General features: G+C 57.5%; 1 protein-coding gene across 3 annotated transcripts in view; it reads left to right on the forward strand.

The window, feature by feature from the left end:
- Positions 1 to 12453, forward strand: part of PDE2A (phosphodiesterase 2A) — a 41712-nt gene that overhangs the window by 26135 nt on the left and 3124 nt on the right. For 2 of the 3 annotated variants that reach the window (XM_063393692.1, XM_063393690.1), the window contains 28 exons: positions 3687 to 3776; positions 4262 to 4350; positions 4784 to 4893; positions 5420 to 5475; positions 5551 to 5610; positions 5710 to 5869; positions 5957 to 6009; positions 6469 to 6543; positions 6659 to 6700; positions 6787 to 6855; positions 6964 to 7094; positions 7222 to 7333; positions 7418 to 7457; positions 7913 to 7976; positions 8069 to 8147; positions 8230 to 8407; positions 9187 to 9299; positions 9549 to 9626; positions 9817 to 9939; positions 10152 to 10222; positions 10575 to 10697; positions 10801 to 10888; positions 10998 to 11045; positions 11153 to 11227; positions 11385 to 11484; positions 11716 to 11828; positions 12089 to 12127; positions 12274 to 12380. In XM_063393692.1, the coding sequence (XP_063249762.1) occupies positions 3687 to 3776; positions 4262 to 4350; positions 4784 to 4893; positions 5420 to 5475; positions 5551 to 5610; positions 5710 to 5869; positions 5957 to 6009; positions 6469 to 6543; positions 6659 to 6700; positions 6787 to 6855; positions 6964 to 7094; positions 7222 to 7333; positions 7418 to 7457; positions 7913 to 7976; positions 8069 to 8147; positions 8230 to 8407; positions 9187 to 9299; positions 9549 to 9626; positions 9817 to 9939; positions 10152 to 10222; positions 10575 to 10697; positions 10801 to 10888; positions 10998 to 11045; positions 11153 to 11227; positions 11385 to 11484; positions 11716 to 11828; positions 12089 to 12127; positions 12274 to 12380 (2486 nt within the window). Of the gene's footprint in view, positions 1 to 2975; positions 3252 to 3686; positions 3777 to 4261; positions 4351 to 4783; positions 4894 to 5419; positions 5476 to 5550; positions 5611 to 5709; positions 5870 to 5956; positions 6010 to 6468; positions 6544 to 6658; positions 6701 to 6786; positions 6856 to 6963; positions 7095 to 7221; positions 7334 to 7417; positions 7458 to 7912; positions 7977 to 8068; positions 8148 to 8229; positions 8408 to 9186; positions 9300 to 9548; positions 9627 to 9816; positions 9940 to 10151; positions 10223 to 10574; positions 10698 to 10800; positions 10889 to 10997; positions 11046 to 11152; positions 11228 to 11384; positions 11485 to 11715; positions 11829 to 12088; positions 12128 to 12273; positions 12381 to 12453 lie in introns of those variants that run through there. The other variant, XM_063393691.1, reaches the window with a different exon arrangement.

Here is a 12453-nt window from a genome sequence, read left to right on the forward strand (position 1 = left end):
TACATTCAGAGATGGATTAAGTCCCATTGGAAGGCAGGAGCTGAGTGAGCTGTGAGGGCTCACTGTGCCATGGATGCTTCAAGCTCAAGCTCACCTCTGGCAGATCATTTACTTGGAATTTTTACAGCAAAGCTGGGCTGGAAGCTTGGCAGGGAGATGATTCATTTCCTTGAGGTTCCTTGGGGAGGATTGTGGCAGGAGTCTGCCACAGAAGCCTGGGCTGCTGCCAGCATCCCCCTTTAGAATCAGCATCCATGGGTGCTATGGCAGTGATGGCAGAATCCATCTGGGGCCTACCCAGCCTAGCATCCCCTTGCAAGGCAGGGTGGGGTCCTGCAGTGCTGCTCAGCACTCTCTGGGAGCAGGATACTCCCAGGCACCCAGTATTGCTGCCTGGCTCTCTGTGCCTGTTTTCCCACGGTTAAAGAGGAATCCAGTTCGTGGCAGGTCCTGGTTTTGAGCTCTGCCTCATGCTAAGTCTACTCGCTGAGGGCTCAGGTGTGTCCCACACTCAGAGAGAGACCCCAGGTTCCAGGTACTCTCAACAGGGCTGAACATCCCAGTGGGTGCCTCGCTGCACTGGGTCCAGCCTCTGCCTGCTGCCAGAGGGCTCCTCCTCACCCTTGGGGGGCCTCCATCCATCTCCCAGGAGCAAGGCCAGAGAAGGGGTGCAAGCTCAGAGACCTGAGACCCTCTGGGGTCAGTGTGGTCCTCCTCCAGGCCCCCACCCTCCACATGGCAGGTGTGAAATGAACCTTTCTGGAGAGGAAGCCGGCCAGGATGGGATTTCTCTATTTCATAAACATCCAGAGAAGCTGGGGCACAAACCAAGCTTCCACAGCTGGTGGGGGAGGCAGGGGATAGACATGGCTGATCCTCTTGAAAAAAAGTCATGTTTTCACTGCTGATGAATTCCCTCTGCTGAAAAAAGCTGCTTTTAAATTCCAGCAGGATCTGTGGAAGCCTGGGATGGGTGCTGGGGAGCCTGTGCTGGAGGTCTCCATCACCACATGCATGGGGACAGGATACTGCTGCAGCTATCCAAAAGGGAAAAGAGGGGGGGAAATAGCAGGGGAGAAAAAGGACCATTTTCTATGAGGGACAGAGCAGGTAGTGCTCTGGAGGCTGGCCCATGGCAGGATTTGGCTTTGCTGGAGTGCAGGGGTCCACGTTGGAGCAGAGACAAATCCATGCTCTAAGGAGATGAATGGTGTAATTAATCTTCCACCAGCTCCAGTGGGAATATTGAGGCAGATACAGCTCTGGTGTTTCACTGCACCATGAGATGCTGGCCAAGGAGAGCTGGCGAAAATTCCTGCCAGCATTGAGGTCCCATGGGTCGCCCTGTCGGCTCAGGAGTCTGTCAGGGTGAGACTAGTACCCTTGTCCTCTCAGGCCAGAGTAAAGATGACAACAGTCCCTGGGTGGGTGCCCCACAGGGCCACATGTATGCACCATGGGGACAGGGCAGGGACAGGGTGCTGTTCACCTGCTCTGCAGGAGCAGCATTCTCAGTTCCTGGGGCTGTCAGTGATGCCGTGCTGTGTCCCCTGCCCACACCCTGTCCTTGGATTTGTCCCCAAAGCCCTGTCTCCATGCCCATTTCCAGAGAGCATTTCCTTCCAGAGCTGCTGGGTGTGCAGCACCTGGGATGAGGGTGTTGGACTCTGCTCTAGCAGCTAGGAATTGCAATCTCTTTGTGCTTTCTTCTGTAAGTTAATTAACCCCCCGTGCTCACTTGGGAAGTGTTACCACAGCTCTCCCCTCCATGGAAGCTGGGATGCAGAGCAGATGCTAGGAGCTCTCCCTGGAAAAGCTTCGCTCCCCTGCCCCACTGAGTGCAGGTACAAGGCTGTGTGAGTCTGGCTTGGTGGGTCCCAGTGACGTTCTTGGTGACAGGCATGGGGTGGCTGATGGTTTCTTCTCTCCACTGGTGTTGGGGATGTGTGTGCCAGTGGAGCCTCATTCACACATCCCCACATCTGTGGAGCAGTGAGGGATGTAGAGGAGCCCCCCCGCCCCAGTCTGGAGTAGTGCCTGGATGATGTGGATTGCTGGGAGTACGACATAGGGCACTCCACAGGAAAGGGAAAGGCTGTTGTTTGTGGCAATAACTGGGATGTGGCTCTGGCTGTGCTGGCTCTGGGCCTAGGCTGTGTCCTAGCAGAGCCCCCAGAGTAGGTCTGCAGCATCCTCAGGGCTGAGGGACATGGGGTAACAGGGGCCGAGTGGTTAAACCTCTGCTCTGGGTGGAGGATGTGGACTGGGAGTGGGATGAGTGGGACAAATGGAATTAGTGGGATGAGCAAGTGGGATATGCAGGATGAGTGGGACAAGTGGAAGGAGTGGAATGAGCCATTGAATTGGATGCACCATGGAGTGGGATGAGTGGGCTGAGCTGGATGAATGGAACAAGCAGGGTGAGTGGGATGGGCAGGACGAGTGGGACAAGCCATCAAATGGGATGAGCTGGATTAATATAGTGAATAGGCTGAGTGAAATGAGCAGGATGAGTGGGAGAAGCAGTTTAGCAGGATGAGTGGGATAAATGGAATGAGTGTGATGTCCTTCCCAGCCCACCCTCACTCTCCCTACCTTCTTGTTAGGCTGCAAACCCTCCTGCCAACCTCTACTACTGTCTCCTTGTCTTGGGAATATATTCTTTTAGCTCCTGCAGCTTTCCCCTCACTGTTTCAGGGATGGACCTGTATTCCCAGCCCTAATAAAGCCAACACCCGTGTCCAGCTGCCACCTATCCATCCCTACACCAGGAATGCCACCGGCATTTGATGGCCCAAGCAGACCCAAGGGACCCACTCAGGCTCTGCCCTATCTTTGCCTGGACACAGGAATGGCAAGACAGCCACCTGCTGAGGCCTGGCTGTATTCTACAGTGCATGTGTCTCCAGTGTGAGTAAGCGACTGGAGATGCAGCCCTGTTGGAATAACATCCAGTGCCAATGTCTTCAGCTGGAAGCACCACCAGCCATGCTCCCAGTGCCACTTGGATCTGGCCCCATGGCCAAATGTGCTCCTGGGCGGGTGGGTGGCACGGCCCTGTGAGGGGCTGCTGTCCTGGATGGGGTCATGGGGTGCATGACAGGTCTGGTTATCAGGAATGGAGCCTGGAGCCACCTGGCAAAGCTGGGACCCAAGGAAGAGCAAATCCTGGCACCGTAATCCAGTGTCTGATTTGGAGCATCTACGATTTCCATCACAACATCATCCTTACCCCAGGCTCCCAGACAAAGGTGGGAGGCAGGAGCAGAGCTGGCAGGATTGCACCACAGAGCCCGCTGTACCTCCCAGGTTTTCCATGTGTCCGTCCCAGCACCTCTGTCCCTCCATGGGCTTGTAATCCCCAGATGAGCTTTAATTCATCTCCTTGCCCCATTTCTCTTTCCATTGGTGCTTTATGGTATGGCTAGCACTGAGGGCAGTGTGGCTCAGTGCCAAAGCATCCTCTCCCTTTTTGGGGACCTCCCACCTTCCCACATGGTGGACACTGACCAACACAGGAAGTTTTGGCTCCAAAAAGGCACCAGGCAGACTGGAGGCCACTGCAAGGGGTCTGGGGGCAGGAGGATCCATGCTGTGGGAGGGGTGAGAGAGAATGGGTGCCGTAGTGCCCTTCCCCACGGTGTCAACCCCCAGTAACCCCCTGCTCTGCTCTTGTCTCTCTGCAGGATGCTCTGCTGAGCCTGGGTGCTGCACTTGATGCCACCACCCTGCGTGATGCCCTCCGCCATGCCCTTATCACCCTGCTGCCTGCTGTGGTAGGTGGGGAATGCCTCTGCATCCCCTGGGAGGCTGGAACGAATGGGGAGCAGAGCATCCTCCTTGGGTGGGTGGGGTTTGTGGAGTTGCTGAGACCACTCCCTGGATTGAGGGGAGCCCCGGAGGGAGTAGAGAGTGAATTCTCCACTGGTCGATGCTGGAGTTCAGCCTGGGGTTCAGCCTCTTTATCCCCAGCCCACTGCGGAGTTCTCCCCCTATATGGGCTGCCAGGGTGCTGGCGCTCATGGTGGCCCCAGGATGCTGGTGACCCTGGGGGTGCTGGTGGCCCTGATGCTGGTGGTGGCCAGTGCCATTCCATGGGCCCCCCGCCATGGCTGTGTGTGAATGATGCACATGACTGTGTGTGAGCAGGGGTGTATTTGCGAATGTGTGCATGTGCAGCTGTGGGTGCACATGTGTTTATGCACACGTGTGGCTGTGCACTCGTGTCTGCACACACACGTGTGCTTCCCCTCTCCCCCAGGAGCATGTCTATATCTACCTGCTGGATGGGGACACACGGCTGCTCTGTGATGACCCCCCCCATGAGCTGCCACCCAACGGGAAGCTCAGGTGAGCTCGGCTGCCTCCCCAGCCCTGGGTGTGGGCACACGCGTGTGGCCCAGCTGGTGTGCATGAACAGCTGTGTGCATGGAAGGCAGGAGGGTTCCCATCCCTGTCCCCATCTCCATCCTCATTCCACCTCCACCCTTGTGCCCATCCCTTTTCCCTTCCCATCCTTTTCTTCATCCTCGATGTGCACACGTGTGCACAGGGGCTATGCGAATGTGCAGGGATACACACGTTGGCACAGGGGCTTTGTGTGTGTGCAGGAAGACACACGTTTGTGTCCAGGGGCTGTGCATGTGTGCAGGGACACTATTGCATAGTCCTTGAGCCTGTCCCTATCCCATGAGTGTCTCTGCCCCTGGGTTGCCCCTTCCTGGGGGTTTACCTTCCTAGGTGCCCTTCCCAGAGTGTACTCAAAGTATCCCTGTCCCCACAGGGATGCTGTGCAGAAGCAGAAGCGGCTGGAATGTGGGGGGCTGCTCCCTGCCGAACTCCCTGGCCAGCACCTGGGACCCCTGGCAGCGCCCCTGGCCCCTGGCACACAAGGTGGGAGCTGTGGGAAGGGTGCTCTTGGTGGACATGTATGAGGGTATGGGCATAGGGCTGGGTGGCAGGTAGGTAGATGGAGGGACAGGGAGGGGAATGGAGTTGTGAGGAGATGGATGGATGGATGGATGGATGGATGGATGGATGGATGGATGGATGGATGGATGGATGGATGAATGGATGGATGGATGGATGGATGAATGGATGGATGGATGGATGGTCCACGGGTGCTCAGAGGCTGTGGTTGAGACAACAGCATGTGGATAAGTGGTGGATGCACAGACAAGTGGGTAGAAACAGGATGGAGCCATGAGGGACAGGTGGGCACTGGGACTGAGGGGTGTTCTCAGGGGCAAGTAAGCATGGAGGTGGGCAGATGGATAATGGATGGATTGGAAGATGGATAGATGGCTGGCTGGCTGATGACACATCAGGATGTAGTGGGGGCATGCACCCCAAGAGCTGAGTTCCACAGCTCCAGGCTGCCCGTGGGGCCCACCTGGGACCGACACTCTCTTGCTTGCAGTGCTCGTCATCCCGCTGGTGGACAAGAACAGTGGGGCCGTGGTATGCGTCATCCTGGTGAGTGCAGGAAAATGGGCAGGGCTCTGGAGACAGGGCCTGGACATGAGGGTCCTGACATCACTCCTGCTCCAGGTACACTGTGGCCAGCTGAGCGATTCAGATGAGCAGAACCTGCGTGCGGTAGAGAGACATGTGAGTGACTCCTTCTGAACTGTGGGACCTGCCACCTGGGGACCTACCACCCTTTCCCCCAGACCTGCTGTTCCTTGTCCCTTCTACCTATCCTTGCAGGCCCTGGTAGCATTCCGGCGCCTGCAAGCCCTGCAGAAGTTGCAGCCGTGGCCCCAGGTCAGCCTCTCCACCAGCTCCTCCCAGACCTCTCTGGCCAAGGCTGAGAAGGCGCCTGACCGCAGCTATAATGACCTGGACTGCAAGATCCTACAGCTCTGTGGTGAGCGGGGCAACATTGGGAAGGGTGGGGTGTGTGGACAGGGTGAAACCATGCTCAGCCCCTCACAGCACTGTGACCCTCGTACAGGTGAGCTGTACGACCTGGATGCCACCTCACTGCAGCTCAAGGTCATCAACTACGTGAGTAGTTGCTCCCCTGTCCCCATCTGCCCCCAGCCCCAGGACATACCAGGGAACTCTCTTTCATTTCAAAACAAGAAAATTCCCCAAAGCCAAGAAAAGCCTCAAGCATCAGCTTTGCAGTCATCAGTAGTGACCAGAGTGAGCAGCCTTGTAACACCCATCAATAGTCTCCAGAGTTAACAGTGCCACTGTCACCCCAAAAACTCCTTAAGAGAATGTACAGGCTCCTCTCCTGCTCTCTATGACCCTCAGTAGTGTCCAGAGTGAACAGCCTTCCCCTTGCCATCAGTAATCTCCAGAGTGAACCTGCTCACAGAGAGGAGGTGCTGGGAAGGGGCACCTGGTTCTCTGTGGTACGTGTGGTGCCCTGGGTACAGGGAGGCAGAGGAGGAGCTGGATCCTACCCGGGGAGTGCTCGGGGCAGGCTGAGGTGCTGACCCTCCCCTTACCCCCCAGCTAAAGCAGGAGACCCAGTCTCTGTGCTGCTGCCTCCTGCTTGTCTCTGAGGACAACCACCAGCTCTTCTGCCAGGTAGGTGCCACTGGGCCACTCCCCCAGCCCTGACACCCACAGAGGATTACAAGACACCCCCTGACATTGTGTGGGGACATCCTCATGGGCACCCTCTTCTTCCTATCTCTTCCAGGTGGTGGGGGACCGTGTCTTGGATGAGGAAATCAGCTTTTCAGTGAGCAGGGGGAGGTGGAGAGGGGTTGAGAGGGCAGAGGGGTGGGCAATGTGCGCCATGTGCTAACATGTCCCCTCTCCCCGCAGCTCACTTTTGGGCGCCTGGGGCAGGTGGTGGAGGATAAGAAGCCCATCACCCTGAAGGACATCAGTGAAGTGGGTACCAGCTGTGTCCCTCCCACACCTGGGCACATGGGTGTCACCCCAATGTCCTGGAGGGAGCCAGGGATGCTGGTTCCAGCCCCATCTTGCCTCTCCCTGCAGGAGGAGCACAAGCAGCTGAGCAGCATGTTGGGCTGCGAGGTCACCTCCATGCTCTGTGTCCCTGTCATTAGCCGGGCCACCTCCCAGGTGGTGGCACTGGCCTGCGCCTTCAACAAACTGAGTGGAGAGAGGTGAGCAGCATTTTAGCTGGGGCTCTCTGTGGGGCTGCCCCCCCTCACTTTTGGGGTGCTGGAGCATTGTCACCATGGAGAAGGGAGGGACCAATGGGGACAGAAAACTGAGATGTGCCTCCGCCAGCTACACAGACACGGATGAGCACAAGATCCAGCATTGCTTCTGCTACACCTCCACGGTGCTCACTAGCACCCTGGCCTTCCAGAAGGAGCAGAAGCTCAAGTGTGAGTGCCAGGTGAGCATGTGCAGGGCCATGTCACATGTGTGTGTGTGCCCCATCTTGCACTAGTCACTGATGGTATCCTCTCTGTACCCTCAGGCCCTGCTGCAGGTGGCCAAGAACCTCTTCACCCACTTGGGTAGGTGCATCAGAGAGCACCCATGTTGAGGGAGTGGAATGGATGACCATGCCCCACTCCCAGCCCTGGAGGGTGGTGGCACTGGAGTCTCTGTCCCCAGCCAGGGAGAACCTTGACCCCTTGTTGGGGAATGGTTACAGAAGGGTGATCCGAGCTGGCAGAGACCCTGGCAGGCACAGATGCTGCATGGCTGCTTGCATGCATGTAGCATGACCAGAGAGCTCTTAGAAACACGTGTGCACATGTGCAGCTGCAGCGTATGCACTGCTGCACACATGTATGTGCTGCTCACACGTGCACATGCCCCGCACAGCCCCCATCCCTCTGTGCCCCCCAGACTTCCTGCCGGGACCCTGAGCTAAACCCTCCTCCCCTGCTTTCATTGCATGAGTGGGGAACGAGGGGGCAGTGCTGCCTGGCTGGAGGTCCCTGATACTTCACTGCTACCCCTGCAGATGATGTCTCTGTCCTGCTGCAGGAGATCATTACGGAGGCCCGGAACCTCAGCAATGCTGAGATGTGAGTGGTGGTGGAGGGGCACACGGGTGACGGGACATGGAGGGGACACTGAGCTCCCCTGTGGGTGCCAATGTCAGCGGTGTGTCTTGCAGATGCTCTGTGTTCCTGCTGGACCGGCTCAGTCACGAGCTGGTGGCCAAGGTGTTTGATGGTGGAGTGGTGGATGATGAGGTGAGCACAGGATGGAGTTGGGGGCCTGTGGTCGTGTCACTCCCCCCAGGCCTAGCTGGTGATCCTCTTCCCCTGTTCACAGAGCTACGAGATCCGCATCCCAGCAGACCAGGGCATCGCTGGGCACGTGGCCACCACTGGCAAGATCCTGAACATCAAGGATGCCTACTCGCACCCGCTTTTCTACCGTGGGGTGGATGACAGCACCGGCTTCCGCACCCGCAACATCCTTTGCTTCCCCATCAAGAATGAGAGCCAGGGTGAGGGAGTGATGGGGGCACACTGGGAAGAGGGGACCACAGGTCTGGCCCAGTGGGTGCCTTAGTTAGCAAGGGGTGGTTTGGTTACCCATCATGTGGACATGACACCGTCCCCAGCATGCAGGCACAAGCACAGCATCATCCCTAGCCTGGGGGCATGAATCCTGTTCAAGCACAGGGGCACAATCCTGGCTCAGCACTCTCCCCAGCATGTGAGAACTGTTCTGTCCCCGGCCTATGGGCACCATTCTGTTCCCAGCCCCTAAGCAGAGCACTGCCCCAGCACACGGGCATGACCCTGTCCAAATCCCATGGTCACAGTCCTGTCCCCAGCATCAGGGCACCATTCTGTCCCATGAATGTGGGCATGGTCCTGTCCCAAGCCTTGGGTGTCAGTGCTGTCTTCGGCACAACGGCACAGTTCCTGTGTGTGATTCTGGCCCCCTGCAGACAAACACAGCACTGACCCCAGCACACAGACATGATCTTCTCCTAATCCATAAGCTCATCATAGTCCCTGGGCATGATCCCGTCCCCCTACAGACACTCAGCACTGTCCCCCAGCCCATGGCCATGATTCTGTCCCAGCCTCTGGACACCGCACTGTCCCCAGAATGTGGGTGTCATGCTGTCGCCAACCCACGGGCATAGTGCTGTCCCTGCTACTTGGGCATAACCCTGCCCTAAGCCCATGGACACAGTGCTGTCCCCAGCATACAGACATGACCATGTCCCCAGTACAAGGGCCTGATACCCCTGCTGTCCCCCCTCTGCTCCAGAGGTCATTGGGGTGGCAGAGCTGGTCAACAAGATCAATGGCCCTTGGTTCAGCAAGTTCGACGAGGACCTGGCCACAGCCTTCTCCATCTACTGCGGCATCAGCATCGCCCACGTATGTGCTGGGGGGTCCTCCGCTTGGAGGGGGTCACACACAAGGTGGGCTCCCAGCTCTGCCACAGGACAGAGGGATGGGGGGATGTGCATGTGTGATCCCCAGTCCTTGGGGATGAGTGGTGGTGACCATGGGATGGGAAGGGAATTCATGGGCACAAAGATGTTCTGTGGTGCCAGGGTGGGCTTGGGGGTTCTGGAGGGTGTCTGCTCACCCCCAGCACTCCCATACCTTGATCCTGCCCCACAGTCCCTGCTATACAAGAAGGTGAACGAGGCACAGTACCGAAGCCACCTGGCCAATGAGATGATGATGTACCACATGAAGGTGAGGTAGCATGAGGACAGGGACAGGGATGGGACCCCCGCTGCCAGCATGATGCCCCCACACTTTACCTCAAGGTGGTCACACAAGTTGGGTGGTGGTGATACCCCAGGGCTCTCTGCTCTCACTGTGGTTCACGTGGCTTTGGGGACACCTGGCAACCTGGTCACAATGTGGGCTATGGCTCTTGCAGGTGTCCGATGATGAGTACACCAAACTGCTGAGTGAGGGCATCCAGCCTGTGTCCACCATTGACCCCAACTTTGCCAGCTTCACCTACACACCACGCTCACTGCCTGAGGATGACACCTCCATGGTGAGGACCATGGGGACAACCCTCAATTGCCACGATCCCCTGCCTGGCCTTGGTCAGGTCATATATCCCATCTCTGGGGTGCTGGGGTGTTGGGGTGAAGGGATGTGGCTGCACCCCTGACCATCTTCCTGCTGAGCAGGGGCGGGGGTGGCTCACTGGGGACCTTGCTGACATTGTCATTCCCTGCCACACACCCTGTGTGGCATCTGCAGGCCATCCTGAGCATGCTTCAGGACATGAATTTCATCAACAACTACAAGATGGACCGTCAGACACTCACCAGGTGAGTCCCCATCCTTGTCCTTTTTCCCTGTCTCCATCCTCATTTCAATCCCCATCCACATCACCATCCCCATTCCCTTCCTCTTCCCCATCCCATGCCCCTGTCCCCTTTCCCATCCACATCCTCATCCCCGGGCCGTATCCTCATCCCTGTCCCTATGCCCATCCCCATCCAGATAACTGTCTACCTTCCCTGTCCCCAACCCCCTCCCACTGCCCATCCCCAACCCTTCCCCATCCCATCCTCATTTTCATCCCCATCCTCATGCCTGTGCCTGCCTGGTGGACCCCTGGACAGGTGGAAGTCCCTGTGGGGTGAGACCCCCACCCCGCATGGCTTTGCCCCTGTCCAGGTTCTGCCTGATGGTGAAGAAGGGGTACCGTGACCCTCCCTACCACAACTGGATGCACGCGTTCTCCGTCTCCCACTTCTGCTACCTGCTCTACAAGAACCTAGAGCTCGTTAACTACCTGGAGTAAGGCCAGGTGCTATCCCTGTCCCTGTTCTCCATCCCCTGGCCTGGCTGGGGTGCTCCCTGCTCTCCTGCCTGCCTCAGTTTCCCTCCTCCCCCTCCCCAGAGACATCGAGATCTTTGCCCTCTTCATCTCCTGCATGTGCCACGACCTGGACCACAGAGGCACAAATAACTCCTTCCAGGTGGCCTCGGTGAGCCGAGCCCAGAGCTAGGATGGGCAAGTGGAAAGGGGGGATATAGGGACAGCTGTAGGGGTCTTTACCCCCATAGTTGCATCATTCAGGCTGCTCTACCTTGCAGAAATCAGTCCTGGCTGCACTCTACAGTTCAGAGGGCTCTGTCATGGAGGTAAGATCCCCCAAATCTCTAATTATCCATCTCTCCTGGGTTCTGGCTGTGTGGCAGCATCCTTGCCTGCTCCCTGCCTGCTTTCATGGTCCTGGCTTCTCCCACAGAGGCATCACTTTGCTCAAGCCATTGCTATCCTCAATAGCCAAGGCTGCAACATCTTTGACCATTTCTCCCGAAAGGTGAGCCCCCCCACCTTAACACCTCTCTCAGGCCACCCCTTGCCCATGCTGAGCCCCTGCATCCTCTCCAGACCTCCTGCTCCCCATCCCTGGATCCTAGGGGATGTGGGAGCTGGCAGGGGCACAGATATGGTCATGGCAGCTGCCTTGCCCACAGGACTACCAGCGCATGCTGGACTTGATGCGGGATATCATCTTGGCCACTGACCTGGCCCACCACCTTCGCATCTTCAAGGATCTCCAGAAAATGGCAGAAGGTGAAGCTCTTGGGATGGAGATTGGGACTGGAATTTGAGGAGTGGGAGGAACTCATCTCACCAAGACTGGGAGGTGGCACAGGAGCTTCTTATGTCAGGGGTGGTAAAGGCTGAGATGTGACACAGAAGGTTCTGGCTGTCCTTAAAGTCCTCATGTGTGGTGTGATGGGGGGGCTATGGAGCTCGTCCAGAGCCCCCCATCCCAATCCCTGCCCCACACTCTGCTCACAGTGGGATATGACCCCAAGAACAAGCAGCACCGCAGCCTGCTGCTCTGCCTGCTCATGACCTCCTGTGACCTCTCTGACCAGACCAAGGGCTGGAAGACCACGAGGAAGATTGCAGTGAGTGCCGCACCATGGAGCTAAATCCCCTGAATGCCACCTCACAACCCACATGGGCCATGTGCATGTCCCCAGGCACACACCTGCCCCTCATGGAGTGGGTCCCTCCATGCAGGACCCTGGACCATGCAGCAATCCCTCCAAGCCAGGACCATGTCCTTGCTTGATTCAGAGCTGTGGGGAGGGGTCTGAAGGGCAGGGGGGGTGGATGGGGGATCACTCCAGACTGTATCCCCTGTGCTGACACCTGTCTCTTGCAGGAGCTGATCTACAAGGAGTTCTTCTCCCAGGGTGACCTGGTAGGTACCACTTGGTAGGGCTGGGCTTGACCAACACTCCTAGAAAGCTCTGATGGGATGGAGCATGTGGGCAGTGAACAGAGAGGCCTTGCCTGGGAATGGGAGGAAAGTGCCACTGACACTAACTCCCCTTGCCATCCATGCAGGAGAAAGCCATGGGGAACAGCCCACTGGAGATGATGGATCGGGAGAAAGCCTACATCCCCGAGCTGCAAATCAGCTTCATGGAGCACATTGCCATGCCCATCTACAAGTGAGCCCCAGCACTGGCGCTAGGATGGGGAGGACCCCCTGCCACCCCCACCTCCCTTAGCATGGGCTGGGGT

This window comes from Prinia subflava, chromosome 3, assembly GCF_021018805.1.
Source record: "Prinia subflava isolate CZ2003 ecotype Zambia chromosome 3, Cam_Psub_1.2, whole genome shotgun sequence".
NCBI classification, from domain to species: Eukaryota; Metazoa; Chordata; class Aves; order Passeriformes; family Cisticolidae; genus Prinia; species Prinia subflava.